General features: G+C 35.1%; 1 protein-coding gene across 1 annotated transcript in view; it reads right to left on the bottom strand.

Annotated features, from left to right (window-relative positions):
- Positions 1-19193, bottom strand: part of LRP1B (LDL receptor related protein 1B) — a 1720016-nt gene that overhangs the window by 664480 nt on the left and 1036343 nt on the right. The window contains exons 15-16 of the mRNA XM_053919407.2: positions 16769-16958; positions 12892-13014 (exon numbers count right to left, since the gene is read on the bottom strand). Of these exons, the coding sequence (XP_053775382.1) occupies positions 12892-13014; positions 16769-16958 (313 nt within the window). The remainder of the gene's footprint in view (positions 1-12891; positions 13015-16768; positions 16959-19193) is intronic.

Raw genomic sequence — 19193 nt, forward strand, 5'->3', positions numbered from 1 at the left:
ACTAGCTATATTAGGTTCACTAAAATGTAAATGTTGCTATAATAACTAAACACTGATTCATTGCATTATATAGAAAACATGAAAACATGTTAGCATTGTAGTGTCACCAGTCTTGGGAAATGAGAAAATGTTAAGTTTTTCTGACAATAATTATCCTACTAAAAATTTTAAAGACTTGTTTTAAACAACTCTCACCAAAATAGCAACAACAATAACAATATACCACATTATATTTATATTGGGTTGGCAGTTTTACTTTGCTTCCACTCATAATCTCAGTTGATTATCATGATAACCTCCAAGGCACACCCAGCAAAGAATTCTCCTCCCTCCGTCCTGTAGATAAGCACACAGCACATTAATGAGAGTGCACCTGCAGGCTGGGAGGGCAGCGCCGTAACTGGCTACTGTGTTGGTCTGTAAGTGGGAGAAATACTCAGCTCTGATTCAGTACTCAGAGAATACTAAGTTAATCAAAACAATCTCATTAAATATCTGAATTCTTCACAGTGTTTTCCTCCATATATTCCATGTCCTTTGATCAAATGTTAGGAATTCAGCTAATTGGGATTTATCCACAAATTGAAAGTGTTACTGATCTTCCTTTTTCTTTAGTGGATTCAGTAGAGTCTGGAAAGAAAAGGGAACCTGTGGCAATGGCTAATTTAAAGGATATTTGTGTTTCACAGACTGAAAAGGCATCGGAATATTAAAAGTTGGTTTATTGATAGGAAGAACAAAAGCTGATCTTTATTTCCCAGTTCTTTAAAGCTTTAAACTTTATTTTGGATAACTGGTTTAGATGGATGAACTATCACAAAACCTATATATATTTAAGTAATAAGAGATCACAAGAAAAAAAATGTGGCATTTCCAGAACACTTTGTGTTAGAACCCTGTTAATCTTTGTACTGTCTCTGCTGCAAAAAATAAATTTAAAATAAATAAATAAAAAAGGAAATGGAATATGACTGTGGAACCATAACCGCAGAGAATCCGCTTCAGAGACTCATGCAGCGAAGCATAAGCATGTAGGTTTGTGGGGCCAGAGAAAAATTTGGCTTATTAATTCAGACCCCTATTTAAGGCTTTAAAGGTAAAAAAAATTTAGTAGTAAATGAAATACAAAATTCAAACAAAGGTAGTCCTGTGTTTCTTCTGACCCCTGCCTCTCAGACAGCAGACACTGTATGGAGGTACTCACAGTAATTTTTCCTCCACATTTAATAATTTTCCAATAATAAAATGTTATAGCAGCAATTTCTCTAATGATGTATTTCTATGAGGTCACTGGAAAGTAACCAATTTTGCGGGGTGTGTGTGTGTTATATTTCAAGAAGGAAATGACAACAATATTATCAAAGAGGGAAGGTCACTGGATTCCCTATTCAACAGTGAGGTACATTTTGATGGCAGCACCCGGGAGTGAGAACAGGAATCAAAATGAGATGAAAGTACACTCTGGGATAGGTCTGACCACCTCAGGGTCCAGCGTTTTTATCAAAACCTGTAGAACTGACCACTAAGAGCATGCATATATCTCCTTATTTTGAGCTTCAACTCTGGTCAATTAGACACTAAGATCATTTTTTGAACCCATTTAAGCTCACTTTAGACTGGGCACTTAATGGATCATAGTTTGATTAATTTCTTCTCTATAATTATTAAGCCTAATAATGGAGAGAGGCTGTTGTCTCTCAGTGTTTGTATTAATTCTAGTTAGACCAGAAACCTGATTTGGGATGTAATAAGCTTCTTCTCTCATTTAAGTTCAGCTTTTTTAAAAAAATATATTTTATTGGTTATGTTATTACAGTTGTCCCAATTGTTCCCTCTTTGCCCTCCACTTCCTGGTACCCTATTTCCTCCAGCAATCCCCTCTTAGTTCATGTCCATGGTTCAAGTATATAAGTCCATTGGCTTTTCCATTTCCTATACTTTCTTAACCTCCCCCTGTCTATTTTTTACCTGCCAATCATACTTTTCAATCCCTGCACCTTTTCCCCCATTCTTCCCTTTGCCCCTCCCCACTGATAACCCTCCAAATGAACTCCATATCTATGATTCCATTTCTGTTCTGGGTGTTTGCTCAGTATGTTTTGTTGTTGTTTTAAGATTCAGTTTTTGATAATTGTGAATTTGTTGCCTTTTTAATGTTCATAGTTTTGATTGTCTTTTTGAAAATAAGTCCCTTTAACATTTCATGTAATAATGGCATGGTGATGATGAATTCCTTTAGATTCACCTTGTCTGGGAAGCACTTTATCTGCCCTTCCATTCTAAATGATAGCTTTGCTGGATAGAGCAATCTTGGATGTAGGTCCTTGCCTTTCATGGGTTGGAATACTTCTTTCCAGCCCCTTCTTGCCTGTAAGGTTTCTTTGGAGAAATCAGCTGATAGTCTCATGGGAACTTCTTTGTAGATAACTCTCTGCATTTTTCTTGCTGCTTTTAAGATTCTCTCTTCACCTTTAACTCTTGGCATTTTAATTATGATGTGTCTTGGTGTGGTCCTCTTTGGGTCCAACTTGTTTTGGACTCTGTGCTTCCTGGACTTTTATGTCTATTTCCTTCACCAAATTAGGTAAGTTTTCTTTCATTATTTTTTTCAAATAAGTTTTCAATTTCTTGCTCTTCCTCTTCTCCTTCTGGCATCCATATGATTCATATGTCAGCACATTTACAGATGTGCCAGGGTCTTATACTATCCTCTTTTTAAAACTCTATTTTTCTGTTCTGGTTTATCATTTATTTCTTCCTTATATTACAAATTGCTGAGTTGAATCCTGGCCTTTTTTACTTCACTGTTGGCTCCCTGTAGATTTTCCTTTATTTCACTTAGGTTAATCTTCATTTCTTCCTATATGTTGCTGTGGTACTCAGTTAGTTCTTTGAGCATCCTGATCCACCAGAGTTTTGAACTCAGTGTCTGACAGGTTGGCTATCTCTGTTTTATTTAGTTCTTTTTCTAGGGTTTTGTTCTGTTCTTTCATTTGGGCTATATTTCTTTGTCTTCTCAGTTTGGCAGCCTCCCTGTGTTTGTTTCTGTGTATTAGGTAGAGCTTCTTTGACTTCCTGTCTTAGTAGTGTGGTGTATTGTCAAAAACACACCTGTACCTTGTGTGGGGCAGGGCCTTACATAATTGCCAGGGTGGGGCAACCTACTTCACTGCTTTGTGACTCTGTGCGGGGGGAGGGCTCAGAGAGAGGACTGTGCTACTGCCTGGCTTCTGGAGGTTTGCCAAGCACTCACTCTGTTTCCAGTCACTTCACCCACTCCCTGTATGCTATTGGTGCCCTTACAGCTATTGCCCTGGTGTTGAACCCCAGAGTGAATGGGTTTGCAGACATGTTAAGACCTTGTGGTCCCTTTAAGTGGAGTTTCCTGAAAATTCAGTAGTTTCATCTGCTGCTCCAACTCCCACTGGTTTTTACAGCCAAAAGTTATGGGGACTTACCTTTTTACGGCCAGAAGTTATAGGGATTTATCTTTCTGGTGCTGGAACCACAGGCTGTGTGGTCTGGCTTGGGGCTGGGATTGCTTTCTCCCAAGGTGTCCCTCCCAATTTTCATCCACCACATGTGAATTGGGGGCCACTCATGCCCATTCCACCTCTCTGTGCCACACTGCACCTCTCTACCCATCTCTTGGTCTCTGCCCCTCTTATCCGTCTGGATGAATGTGGCTTCTTGAAATCCTTGGTTGTCAGACTTCTATACAGTTTGATTTTCTGACAGTTACAGGTGTTATTTGTTTGGAGATTTACTTGTAATTCTTGTAGTTGCACAAGGAGACAAAGCATGTCTAGCCTATGCCTCCATCTTGACTGGAAGTCTCCCATTTAAGTTCAGCTTAGAGATTTTTCTCTACTCTCATAGTTTGTTTAAAAGAATAAACAAGTCAATTCTATCATTTTTTATATTAAGGATTAAAAAACCCAAGAAACCATCAGTTCCCTTCTGATAACAATCCCACCAATTTAAAAAGTTTGGCATTTTTTATGGTTACTTGAACAATCATCAAGTCACATCAAAGATATCCACATACAAGAGTGATTTTATAATTGCTTATGAATAATTACATATATATTAAAGAAGAGTGAAATGTCTTGGAAATGACAGACTACCTGAGATAAATAACATTTTAAAACTAAATATTTGACATAATCAATCTAAACATAAGCTCTTTAAATTTACATAGAGTTCAAATGTTTTTCAAGTGATTTTTAGATCATTATGGAATGAAAGCAAATAAGCAGATTTTCTAAGTCAGCTTTAAATATGGTTTCAAATATATGTAAATGTTACTTTTCAGTATTTTCTAATACAAAGGTAGAAATTTTCAAAAACAAATAAGGACAATGTCTAAAGTTTCATTTTCATTTTTCATAGAAATTATGAATAATTGCTTGAAAATTAGTAGAGCTAAGATATTGAAAAAATTTCATCTTTTTATATTTGCTGTTCTTAATATTGATCTATATCAATGTCATTAATATAGCTCAATATCACTGTAACAGCAGTTAAGCAATGCTTATATGTATAACAACAAATATAATGAAACATATGCAAATATCTTTGACATTCTTTAAGTTTGTCTGAAATTCCACCGAGCTCCAGTTTGTTGGATGAGAGACATTTCTCCATGGTGAATTTCTCTATGTGTCTTGTATAAGCTTTTATTCTGATTTTTCCTTTGGAAAATAAGTATATTTTCCAAAAATAATTATAGAGGTAACAGCCTTGGAAGACGGAGATAGTGCCTTCTTCTAGAGCAGAGAGCAGGTGTTTTTCTAAACCAGGGTGGTAAGGATAATGCCTCCCTACAGACAAAGCCTGGGCAGACCTTTCTAGCAGACTCTTAAGCTCTCCAGTTGTGGTATTGTACGAACTCACTGTGTGTTCAGCACCCACCTGGGCCTGCCTGTGCTCTGTCCCCATATGATTTGAGGGTAGGATAAGACCAGGAAAACCAAAATGAACATTACTTTTGCTGCCAGCTGTGCCATGAGTAATAAAATCCTTTGTATCTGATCCAGAAATTTTGTGTGACCTGTTAAAATTTATGAAACTTGCACTCTGGTTAACATGTTAGCTTGCAACTAGGATAATATCTCGGACCATTCATAATTCTTGACATAATAGTAAATAATTTCTATTTTTGAGATACTGGGTTCTGATGGCCAAAGTCTCCCAGAACATAAGGCACCATCAGTTGACTCTAGCCCTAATCCAAATCTCCCAGATGTGATCAGTAGATACATCAGAAAAAACATTATTAGTGTTATCAGGTTTGTTTAGACTTGTAATTCATAATCTAAGGATGGTTATCTTGGAGCTAACAATAAATATTTATTTAATTACTGAAAACATTTAATGTTCTAGGGGATAATAAGGGGAAAGCAGCAGCTTAGACATGCAGGGTGCAGATGCTGTGTTATGGAGTTGCACACCTGAAACCTGTATGATTTTATTAACCAACATTACCTCAATAAATTCAATAAAAGGCAATAAAAATAAAAAAAATAAAATGAAGTATAAAAAAAGAAAGCATCCACATACAAATATAGAACTATTTAAATTATGAATATAAGAAAAGCATGATGAAAGTCATTTTGTTTTTCATTTAGAACTGAGTGCAAGTTTCTTGGACATTAAGAAAAAACATATTTTTCCCACCCTTGACCTAACCATGTGGAAGTAGGTAACAATGTCTTCTGTATTAGCATCCCAGGCAATCTACCAACTTTTGTGAGAATCAATGAGATTATGAAGCAAGTATATCTGGCCAAGAGCACCTATAAAATAAAATTAGAATTCTTACACCTTGTACAAACTTCTATGAATAAATTATTTTGTGAATAATGTTTACATATCTAATATTTCCCCTTGAGATTCTTCAATGTAGGAAGGGCAATGTCACATACAGTAGAGAACAATGCTTAGAACAGAACCAGGTATAGAGTCGATCTTCCAATATATTTGTTGCCTGACTTACCAGAACTAAGAGAGACTGATAATTCTACCACTAGCCATTGTTATAGTGAAAGATTCTATCTCTGGGGACTGTATAAATATTTCAGGAAAAGTACCACTTCAACTGGTTCATCACTTAATGTTCTTTTCCCATCACCCAAGAATGTGGATGAAGTTACTTCATTTTAAGGGCTAAACGATCAATATGTAGATAAAAAGAGAGAGTGGTATAGTTCCTATCATGACCAAAAAACTGAACACACAGGAAAAACCCCATGTATGCCACTTTGTTCTAGTTCTTAATAGGACTCGTCCCATAAAGCACTCAGGTGTTGGGGCACAGCCCTCAATTGCTTTCAGTATGTGAACAAATGTTAGAATTGCAAACTTTGCTTCAGAGTTGTGCTTTGTACTGTGATTTTGAAAGTCAATACAAAACATGTAATTCTACTGCCAGGGTACTTTCTAGTAAAAATATCATTGATTCAATGTGATCTCTCTGTAAGGAAACTGACAAAGTAATAAATAATTCTCTAATCAAAATAAAAAATCGAGTTACATGATATCATAACATGTCTGTCAAGTAGCTGCATGTCCTCACATAGCCTATGAGATCTGCTATTAGAATATAAAAGTCAGACTTTCTTATTACTCTTCAGTACATTATAACAGGAAATATTGATTCTAGAATTAATTTGCTTTGGTAAAAATTGGTAGAGTGATTGCTGGAGTTAATGTCCAGATCCTGATGAAGTAAAGGAAGAACCCTGCTCATAAACTTATATTTTATTTTAGTTTTGAATCATCTCAGATTCACAGTTCAGCTCAGCAATTGGACTTAATACATACATCCCTGACTTTGGTTTAAGAAGCTGTGGTACCCATGAACAAGTGCTTATGTGTCTCACTTTCAACCCAAGTGTGGTAATGTGTCCTAAACTTTTCTTGTCTCCTCTCTCAATTGATATTTTGCTGTTGCGTGTTATTGAAATTCTGACAGCTTAGTCTAAAGCATTAGTCCCGGTACATAAAATAAAATAAAGTTCTCCTCTTGCCCCTGTAAGTCTAACAATAGAACATGTTTGTTTATATAATAAATCGTTTTTGAGTTTGGGAAGTACAGAGATTCTAACTATCCCTTCTTTTTAACAGGAAGAGAGAAGAACCCCCCCCCCCCCAAAAAAAAACAACTTAAAGGTGTGGTTTGTTGGATGCCTTTATAGAAGCTTCCTAATACAGGACAGCAGTATGGAAACTGCTGCTATGGTTTTGAGTTTTTTCCTTTAGATCAGAGCAGGATGACCTTGCCTTAGGCAGGGTGGTCTTTGGAGTAGCCAGCCTCAGTGGTACATAATCTTTTGTGAGTTCCTATTCAGAGAAAGCCATAAATATTCATCTAGATGGTGCTTCTAAACTTTTTACTGCCTTAAACTTTTTACTATGCATTGGATTGCATACATTCTAGAACATAAGACCTGTCCAGGCTGAACAGACAAATGGCTCAGCCATGGTGCAGTGCTGTTTTTGACAGAGGGATATATATATCTGGTGTTCCAGAAGGTAAGGAAGGTCTCAAAGTACAACTGACACATCATTGTGCAGTGCTACCCTTGGATGACCAATTTTTTTTGCAATGCTTAAGTTGCTCTCTTGAGAGTGAGAAAGTAGAAATCTCTAGTTTCTTTCAGGCCACTAAAGAGGCATTTAAAGAATCACTGTCTTATTACTCTCAACAAAAGTATCCTGTTATTTTTTAAAAGAGTAACAAGCATTTTTAGGAGCTTGGTTTACTTTCTTGAGATTATCTATGTGCTTATTTATCAACTTTGTATGTTGTGATTTTCCCCACAAAGGTGTCAAGATAAATTACAAAACTAACTTGATAATTGAGCAACCAGCTTTACACAGGCTTCTCCAAGGCAGGAGGTTCTAAAAGTTACGATGTTGCGCCTGGCCTCATTTCTAATTGTGAGGAAATTTGACCATGACGCACAAATTTTACAGGAGCAAAGAATGCACCCTGCTCACATTCTTGACTCCTTCCAGGCATGGCTTTAGAAATCATCCTTAGTCAACCATGTACTATGCCAATATTTTTCCGCTGGGTGAATGCCTATTTTGGCATTGCCGTATGCTGCAAGCTTATTGAGAAACAACCGGTGGTGTTTAATTCTGTCCTGACTATCTGCCAATGGCTTTGTGTTCATCTGATGTCAATTCAGTGAGGATGACCAAAACTAAGACGATCATATCTAAAAGGCTGCAATATGTATTTTTATTTTGCACTGTAGCTCAGATTACTGAGTTAATCCAGTTGGGGCCAGTTCCCAAAACTATAAACTAGCCTCAACTAAATGAGAACGCAGAAGAATCAGCATGAATAAGACATTAGTGATACACTGATATTTGTTTTGCATTATATGCTGCAACCAGGAACTTTATTTGTAGTCTTTTTGCACTTTAATTTCCTCATCTGTAAACTAAGACTAACGTACACTTTTAAAGCCCTTATGATTAAACAAATAGGAACTGGAATAATTTACATAACACACGTTGAGATATTCACAAAAATTATTTACTATATCGTTTCTGTGGATTTTTCTTAATACATTTGAAAGAAACCTAGAGAAGTTGCATGACATATTAAAGATATAGAATTTTTTAATGGCCAATTGCAACAATTTCTTAAATTATAACTCACCTGTTTTTGTTAATTTAACATTGTTTAGTGTAGCAACTATAGATGAAATAATTTTATTTCTTATCCCCTTTGATTACATTGGGTTATTTCTATATAAATAACAGAGATCAACATATTTTTATATAAAACATCAATATAGGTATAGATATACCAACCTATAAGGAATACATAAGTTTTTAATGGGGCATAAGAAAGTAAGAAATATAATATGGAGGCAAATGATCCAGATAATTATGATTCCCAAAATTAAAATTAAAGAAATAATTAGAAAATTTCAAGCTTAAAAAGCCATTTAGATATTAGGACCTGGTATGTGTATGCTCTCCCTCCAACCTCTCACTATGAAAACAAAGATGAAGGGTAAAAACTCACAAGGTCCTGAAAATTCAGCATCTTGATCATTCTACTGCCATTATTTTAAGGGAATTTTGCAAAATCAATAGGACTAGATTTAAATATTCAATCACAAGCCTCTGTAAGTGGTGCCACTAGAAATTTAACATGCTTATCTATCTTCAGGTGGGAGAGAAACCCTTCGCTCCTGCAATGCTGACTGTCAGGTGTGGGCCCACTAAACGAGGAAACACTTACAGAGCTACCTTCCACCCCTGAGAGGACGTCTGGGGGAGGCAAAGGCAGGGCGAGGCCTGATAGAGCTCCACAAACATTACTGTGTCTGTGTGTGTGCAATCCATCCGTTCATAATGTCAGAATCATTCAGCTGGGATAGCAAACAACCTCACTTATACCAGAAAAGTAACTCTGTATGAATCTATAGTAGAAATTAAAAAAGTAAACTAAGAAATGTACACATAAGCCATAATTCTATCTGAATAATGAAGATAACATTTAGCCAAGAAGGCAACTGGACAGACTTTACGTTGTTCAAAGCAATGCTTAGTCCATGTCTATTGCCAAATTATAGATCTTGATAGATCTATCCTGAAAATGAATAACAACAACAAAATAGGAATTGTAAACAATACTGCAGAACAAAGGAAGGAAAACAATCTGTGACTCAAAGAAAGTGTGCCTCAGAATCTCTGTCTACAGGAATTGTCTTATGGGCAATTTTTTTTAAATCCTACTAATAATGGAAAAAAATTGCAGAGTGGTAAAATTCATATTTCTGCTCTGAAGTATATGAACCAAGAACATATTTTTTAAATGTTTCTAGAATTTTGAAGAAAATTTTTGTTTAGCCAAGAACTGATATCCAATAGAATAACTATTCACATATAAAGGCAAAAACGGAATATTTGAAATACACAGAACTCCACCGTGTATGTTCTTTATACTCTTTTTAAAAAATTTTTATTGTTATTCAATTACAGTTGTATGCCTTTTCTCCCCATCCCTCCACCCCACCCCAGCCGAACCCACCTCCCTCCTCCACATCCACCCTCCCCCTTGATTTTGTCCATGTGTCCTTTATAGTAGTTTCTGTAATACCCTCTCCTCTCTGTCCCCTCCCCACTGCCCCCTGGCTATTGTTAGATTGTTCTTAACTTCAATGTCTCTGGTTATATTTTGTTTGCTTTTTTCTTCTGTTCATTATGTTCCAGTTAAAGGTGAGATCATATGGTATCTGTCCCTCACCACCTGGCTTATTTCACTTAGCATAATGCTCTCCAGTTCTATCCATGCTGTTGCAGAGGGTATAAGCTCCTTCTTTCTTTCTGCTGAATATAATTCCATTGTGTAAATGTACCATAGTTTTTGGATCCACTTGTTTGCTGATGGGCACTTAGGTTGCTTTCAGTACTTGGCTATTGTAACTTGTGCTGCTATGAACATTGGGTGCATAGGTTCTTTTGGATTGGTGTTGCAGGGTTCTTAGGTTATAATCCTAGCAGTGGAATTGCTGGGTCAAAGGGCAGTTCCATTTTTGTTTTCTGAGGATGGTCTTTATACTCTTTGAGAAGTCACTTCAAGATATACTTCATTTATCATATACGAAGTGAAAATTGACAAATAAACAGTGGGATACTGAAAGTTTGAGTACTAAGCAACACAACTAGTGAAGCACTGATCCGGGTGTAAAAGAAAATATTGTAAAATCAATCAATAAACTAACTATGAATGTCAAAACATTTCTATAAGGAGACTTGATGTTTGATCATTAAAAATAATGTTCCTTATCAGAAATCCTAGATTATAATAAGGACTTAAATTGAGGAGATGAATAGAATAGTATAAAGGAAATTAAAGTCTTCACCTCAAACAAATAGTAATAGAATTTAAAACCGATAGTATTGTTTCAAATGCTTTAAGAAGATGTAACAAATTGATCATGGAAAAATACATGTCTGTATGGTAAAATACAGACAGAATCATAAACATAATGAAACATACAAATAGCATACAATAATGAATCAGAAATAATACCAAACATTAAGTAGGAAAAAAGATAAATGGTTTAAATATCAGCCATTAAAAATCAAGTTTACAGTAGGGAAAGGGAGAAAAAGTAGGAACAACTGTAATAGCATGAATAATAAAAAATACGATAAGATGCTTATCCTCATATTAAGTAAAAATGAAAGATGATATAAATTACTCTAATATGATACAAAATTTAAAGTACAAATAATTAAGAGGTCAGTGTCCAAAATGAAAGAACTTGTGGTCTAAGTTCCCAATATTCCATTTACTAACTAGGTAAACTTTGAAAATTTATTAACCCTGAATTTAAATTCTAAATCATTGAATGAAATAGTAATTGCATCTTCCTTATATGATTAATGTCAGAACTAATGAGAATCATAAAAATGTATTAGAAAATGCCACATGCAGTGTAAGAATTAAATAAATGAACCTGTCATTCTTGTTAGTAGTAGAAAAAAATAACTTTCCAGACATATATAATTACAAGGAATTGAATCAAAATGTTTTAGTAGTTTATCACTGAATAATGGTATTATGGGTAGATTTTTCACATTACATTTTAAAAACTATTCACAAATGTTACTACTTTTTAAATCCTTTATCCACATTTTTTCTTCTTCAGAAGAAAAGAGAATTTACAGATAAGCGGAAGTCTTCTTTATTGTAGTTATTTCTCCTTTTGCTTCCCCAGAGACAATTATTATAACTGATGGAAAAATACATGATATTTATTTAATAACTTCCTATGGTTAGTGTTATGTGTCAGCTTGACTAGGCAATAGAATACCCAGATGGGTGGTCAAACACTGTTCTGTGAGAGAGTTTTAAATGAGGTTAACATTTGAATCACTAGACTAAGTTAAAGCACATTGCCCTTCCTAATGCTGGGGGCCCTTGTCCACTCAGTTAAAGGCCTGATAAGCAAGAGAAATTCTTCCAGTCTGACTTGAACTGAGATATTTCTTTTTCCCTTGCTTTCACTCAAACTGAAACATAGATTCTTCCTGGGTCTCAGGTCTACCTGAATTCATACTAAAGCTGCACCACTGGTTCTCCTGGGATTCCAGCTTGCTGACGGCAGATCCTGGGACTTAGTCCACATATCCTACTGGTTCTAATTCTTTGGGGACTCATGTGTAACACATAACTCAAGATTAAATCATTGCAGAAACATTTATACAGTACTCAACATACTCAGAGCATTGTGGCTCCTGCTGTTCTTAAGGGACATGATATGTGTAGAAAGGACACATTTCAAAAGGGTCACATTTGATTACAAAATGAGTAAACTGAGGAAGGTCAGCAAAAGTTAATGGTTGCTTTAATCCATGTCAATCAATCCAGTTAACTCAATATTTTGATAAAGTCTAGACATTTTATAAAAGTCTTTTTTTTTTTACCTCTTTCCTTGCCCTTCACCACCAAATCTAGATAATTTAGTTGACAAAGCTATTTAAAGAAGTTTGAGGCCTATGTTATGTATCAGCCTATCATCTGTGCAACCAGTAACTACACATTTTTAGCTAAACTACTGATGCTGAGGTTCCCTAAGTATTTCATAAAACACTGTCTTCTGTGACATTGAATTATTTCTATTCTTTTACTGAACTATATGCAGCAGTGGCAGGATACTCTGCAAAACATCATGATGACCATTCTTCAGTGGCACATTGGAAATTAGTGAAGTGTAGTCTAAAAGGAATCATACCTAAGTACTTACCTGCATTTCTTCCTCCGAGTTTGATTTTAATTCCTTTGGTTTCATCTACTTCTGGTCTTTGAAGAGACACATATAAACAATGAGTGTAACAAGAAGAGACACTTACATGTACAAGTCGTTCCATTTTCATCTAAAAGTTGATTATCGGCACAAGCACATGCCCGGCCTCCTGGAATGGCCAAGCACAGTGTGCTGCAGCCCCCGTTGTTTACTCGGCACATGTTGTCACCTGCAGGGGGCATGAATGACAAGGGTCAGAGAACTCCCATTCCACCCCAGGTTAGCCCGTTATTTCTAGGAGATGTGTGTAGGCATAACCACGTACACATATATGTTACATATTCATTAATATGTTATTAATTAATTGATTAACTAGTTAATTGAAGTAGTCAGGACTTCTGTTGAAGTTCAGAAATGTCAAAAAATATATGTGTGCGGGTAGCTGAGAGGGATTTGCACATTGGCTGTAGGAGACAGATCTATGTGCCGGCAGGTTGCAGGGAGAGGAAAATGGAGGAAAGAGATGGCATCTCCGGTAGAGTTTCCGAGGTTAGGAAGTCTGAGTGTTTTGGAAAGTAGACCACCAGCCCTTAGAGTATAGCTTTGAATCTCTAGTGAGCAGAAAGCAAACAAGCTTGCGGAAAGGCAGGCCTTATTGTTCACTCCTGAGCAAGGCGTGCATTGCATGTCAGTGCATTGAGCACTCCCAGGAACACTGGCTATCTGTGAAGCCTTGAAAATGAGTGGCCTTGCTGGTACCAGGAGACTGCACAGCACTCGGGGAAGGTGTTGACCCAGTGGCCTAGGCAGCAGAGACACTGATAAGGTGTGTGCAGACATCACTAAGCAGGCGCCGGGGGAAATCCCTGTGTCCATACTCATGCTCATACGGGAGGCGCCCTTGGAGATTCGGATACAACTGAGGTAAAATGTTGAAGAGGCTGAAGATTCTGTTTTTAAAGATGTAGGAAAGAGTAAATAAAAATTAGGTAATTGTCATTTTGATGTCATTATTCCTGTAAGTTGGACGAACGAGGAGAAACTTCATATTTTCTTAAGTTACATATGTGCAGAATAGTTACACAGAGCTCTGCAACACTAGCAACCTGATGGGCGTTCTAAATGCCAGAGTCACTTTGCACTGTTACATTTTTTTAATGTATCAATAAATAGCATTTTGATACTATCAGAAGATATTACTCAAACATGAAAAATAAAGAGCTTTTAATTACTTAGATACACACAATAAAATAATACAATCATTAAAACTGCTTTTAAAGAGTGAGTGCCAGCACTGTGATTAAAGTGACATGCTGGGTTATTACACTATGAGCCTCAGGAGTTAGATGTGCTTCACAGAGATTGTTAATAAATGAGTTGAAAAGAGTTAAAGTGTTGCTACGTGCAACAAATATTGCAATGTCTAACTTGTCCCTATAGATTATCAATCATCATGTGTTCAAAAAACAGAGGAAATAACCTAAGATATATAACTTTTTCTTTTCATTATAAATAAATGTAGTCTATGTATATTACATATACAAATAATGTCATGTACTCTCATCTCTCATAGAGAGAGAGGGAGAAAAAGTACAAGGTTATAAGAGCATACCTTATTCCATTCCAAGAATAGTGATATGTACTACTTAAGGATTTTGTTTTCTATTCAATTGCAACTATTTTGTCCTTAGAAAAAACAGTTAACATGATAGCATATAACCAAAGTTTATGTGCTACTCATTATGTTTCTAGTTATTTATTAATATCTGATGTTCCAAAGACGCAATGAGAAACACTAATGAGAGAAAATTATAACATGGTAAGATAACACATCTGTATTTAAACATATGACTGCATCTTGCTTAATAATCTAGATAGTTTGAACAGTGTAGTAAAATATAATAAAAATTTAAATCCTAAGTAGGTTATCCGATTTCAATGTCTGTTGACTGAATAAGAGATGTTGATCAGACATGATTTCCATACTGTATTGTCACTTCAAAAGATTCAAGTACATCCTTACTCATGAAGACTGGCTAGAAAACTCAAACTAATTGATTGTTTGACCTGAATTAATGAAAAGTAGTCAATCAATTTGGCCAGACACAATCAGTAAGACAGTGCATAATGATTTCTACAGTAAAAGCTGTACAAAGAGTTTAGTAATCAGGGATACATTTTCATTTTAGTATCCCTTTAATTATAAATTTTTAAAGAACTTTAAAAAAATCACTGTCCATCCAAACGATAGCACTAAACAATTGTATGTGAGCGACACTGTCTGATATCCCTCATGACTGTTGGGATGCAATCCGCATATTACTATCAGAGGTGTGCGCTTACTGTCTATGATTGCGACCCCTCACTCTTTTGAATATTTCTTTAAAATGCCTATGTTCCAGGAAATTTAAAAATATATGCCTTCATATTGAGAAGTGGTAAGAGCAAATTAATTAATTTAAAATACAAGGACAGTTCTGTCTTACTTTTTTGAAACAAATATTTACTCTTTATAGAAATTTTAGGAAGAAAGCATTTGTTCTCTTTGTAAAGTTTTTATGATGTGTCCAAACTTTAAGGGAAATTTGTCAGGATACATATTTAAACCAGAGTCCATTTTATAGTAAGCTGGGGCACTTATCATCCCATGTGTTTCTTTTAATTGGGGGACTTTTTAAACAAAGTGAAGACTGTAAACATCATGGAATTTGACTACAGAGAGTTTAGCAATGACATTCAAGATGAACAACTTCTAAAGAGAATGAAAAGAGAAAATATGATTGTATACTGATTGTTGAGATAAAATCCAGGAAACTAATGAGTGTGGAATTACAGGGAACAACAACCCTGCAGAGGAAACACGGCAGGACGTGAGATGGGCTTTCCTGTTCATATTCTTGCCTCCGGTTTAGCGGACACAAGTGACAATGGGGGAGGCAGGCGGGACCAATGCGACTTTAACAGAAAATATTGCCATATGATCCATGTAGGCTGTTGCTCTATTTTTTATTTTGTTTACAACTATAGCTTATGCCATCTCAAAAATTTTCATTTTTACTTTAAAGATAATTGTATCTTTTATTAGCTATTAAAATTTATGCACTTCCCTCTTCATGTACTTTCATGATTTTATGAAATTATATTTGTATCCCAATGAGGTGATTTTTAATACAGTAGAAAAAATGAAGTTCTTGATTGAGATAGTTTGCTTTTAACATCCCTCTTTTAGCTGAAATATGACATATCTTCAAAAAAACCTTGTTGCTAGGTAACTTCCTATTGATAACATGTGCATTGAAAAGCTCAGGATATAATTTTTTTCCCTAAATGTATTAAACCATATACTCATGAAATGTCCACAAAAATGTCTCCTTATTATAAAAGGAACAATGCCTTTAGATTCATAACAAAATATCTAGTGTATAATTTACAAATGGTTTTCTTTGTTTAATGCCTAAGTTTTAAGTCATGCTATTTGTGGGTAGCCTAATAAGTATTAATAACTCATATAGATAAAACAGAACAGTTCTGACTTTAATAAGACATGAATATCATGGTAGATTATTTTACTTTTATACCACTGAAATTAATTAAAGTTATTTAAATGTACATGACACTAATCAGATAACATATACTAAGATACTGTTGAAAATGTAATTTTCTTATATAATGTACTTTTAAATATGTTCCTAGAATATCCCTTCCCCAATAATGCTTTTCTAATTGCTCATAGTAATCTTTGAAAACATTAAAAATATTTTTTTTACTTTAAAAGACCAGTGAAAATGGTATCAAAAAGGAAGCATTTGGAGAAACCCTTGAACTTCATGCATACAGAATTCCCAAGATTTGATTGACTTCTGTGTGGCTAGATACCTTTTATCACAAGATTTCAGCCAACACTATCAAATAGAACCTTTTGAAACTACTGTGAATTTTATTTTATGTGAAACTCAGAAGCAATTTTATCTGGTTTTTAATACCTTGTTGCTTTCGTGGATCATAAATCTGAAGTCCAAACAGGGGTGGTCTTTCCTGCCTCAGTAATGTCACCTCATTCGTTATCAAATCTAGTTGAAAAATGGAACCGTTCATATAATCCGTCCAGAACACATAATTCCCGTGGTGTGACAGTCCAAAAGGATGGTTCAACTCTTTCCCACTGTAAACGATCTGTAAAATATAAACACGTTGTGAAAATTCAGAACTTGCCTTCTGAAACATAGCTAAATATACATAGAACATGGTAGTCAAATAAGTATAACAGATCAGGTAGATCACTATCTACCTAATATCATAACTCATTATTTTCTTTCAGTGTATTTGCAAAATGGATTTCACAGTGTGAGCATATTTTTCTGTTCCTAGAATTTATTATTTGAAGGAGGCCATTTAAATTTCATTCATTTGAACTTTCTCATGTTTGGCTTTATGCATATGGTTAAGAAATGCAAACATTAAAATAAATTTGCTTTCATTCTTCCCTGTGTCTTTTCTTTGTAATATTTCAGAATCATATCCTGGGATAGAAATTGATCTGAGTAATTACTGTTATTATGTCTGAGGGAAGGGGACAATAAAACCCAGGATTTACTTATAAAAATTGTGTATTTATTATTACATGTTTAAACTTCAGTCACCTTCAAAGTACTCTCCATGTGATGCAATACACCTATGGTGACTTTTTTCCACTGCTGAAAACAGTTTTTGACCTCATCAATGTTGATGCCTTTTAGTGTTTTCTGCTGTTTTTTGTCTCACCTCTTCCATGTTGGCAAAACATTTCCCTTTGAGCACTTTTTTTAAATTCTGGGAAACAAAAATTACTGGCTCTGAGTGAGATCAGGTGAATAGGGAGGTGGGGCATAGGGATCATGCCATTTTTGGTCAAAAATGGCTGAACATTCAGCACAGTGTGGGTAAGTGTGCTTGTAAATCACCCACCATGAAATGGGCAAATGAAATGAAGAGGTCTTCGAAAAACCTTCACTGAAGCCTAACACAGCCTCTCACAACAATGCCAGCCGGCACTCACCTAGAGGGGAAAGCCTATACTAACAAACGGCCTGCCCTCTAGAAGATAATTCCAGTTGTTTGGGGTTCCTCCTTGTGTGTTGCAATATTGTTCATCCAACAGCCAAAGATAGAATAGAATATGGTATCAAGACATTGGGAGTGAAAGGGAGCTGCCTATTTAATTAAGCAAATGCAAATTAAGTAGGAGATGATAGGGAGAAAGATAAAGATTTTAGTTTTGAACATAGAAAAAATTACTAATAGTAAATGTAAACATTTACTAGCTAATTTCAATTCTGATTATCATGGTATATTCTTTACATTATAATTTTATATTTTTGTTTTTTAAATGGAGCAATTGTGTTTTGAGTCCTGTTTTACATTGGGTTATAGGGAAAAAAAGGAATGATACCTCTAGTAATGGTAATACTTTTTCACCAGGTACAAAATGGATTGTATACAGTATGAAAAAACATTTTATACTCACTTTATTTAATATTAGAGAATTGAGGGAATTATTCAAATAATGTAGGATCAGCAATTCAAATTTTTCTCCTTTTATCTGTATTCTTCAAAACAAATTTCCATATATTGAATAAATGAGACAGTTTCTTTTTTTTTTTTTTTTCTCACTTCCATGCCAGCTAAAACGTGCTGGCCATTAAAATATTATCTATACTGTGTACATGTCAACATCTTCAAAGGAATCATAGATGTTTAGCACCTGTGAACTTTGTGACATTAGGTTAAATGCCAATGAATTTTATTCATTTGGAAAAAATACTTATAGCACTGTTAGAGTGAATCAATTAATGAAATAATCTTAACTGACTAGTATACTATTTATTTCTTAAACAGAATTCAAAATGAATAATAGGCTTAGCAATTGTTCAGTTATTCTTTCCAAATAAATAAATAAACAAAGAAGAAGAAGAAGAAAGGAGGAGGAGGAGGGGGAGGAGGAGGGGGAGGGGGAGGGGGAGGGGGAGGGGGAGGGGGAGGGGGAGGAGGAGGAGGAGGGGGAGGAGGAGTATCAAAGAAAGCACTTTGGTAATTTTGAATATTTCACTTTTCCATTATGTAACAGTTGAAGTTCGTTCATAATGTCCTACATGCTTAGGTAATTGTAAGACAAAATATAGAGGTGATGTTTTTCCAACACTGGCTCTGTCACAGAGTCAACTACATCCTTAATTTACCCCGGAATTTCAGAATCATTTTGCAATAATTCTACCAGAAGAGGCAAGAAGAAGTTGACATCTATTCATATCAACAAGCCCGAAGCTCAGTTTACTCTTATGCTTCCATGTCATGAATTTCTTTATTCAAATAAATGCATTATAATTAATTTTTCATAATATATAGGCTAAATTTGAGCTGAAATTTTAAAGA

This window comes from Desmodus rotundus, chromosome 2 (genome assembly GCF_022682495.2).
Source record: "Desmodus rotundus isolate HL8 chromosome 2, HLdesRot8A.1, whole genome shotgun sequence".
In the NCBI taxonomy this organism is placed as follows: Eukaryota; Metazoa; Chordata; class Mammalia; order Chiroptera; family Phyllostomidae; genus Desmodus; species Desmodus rotundus.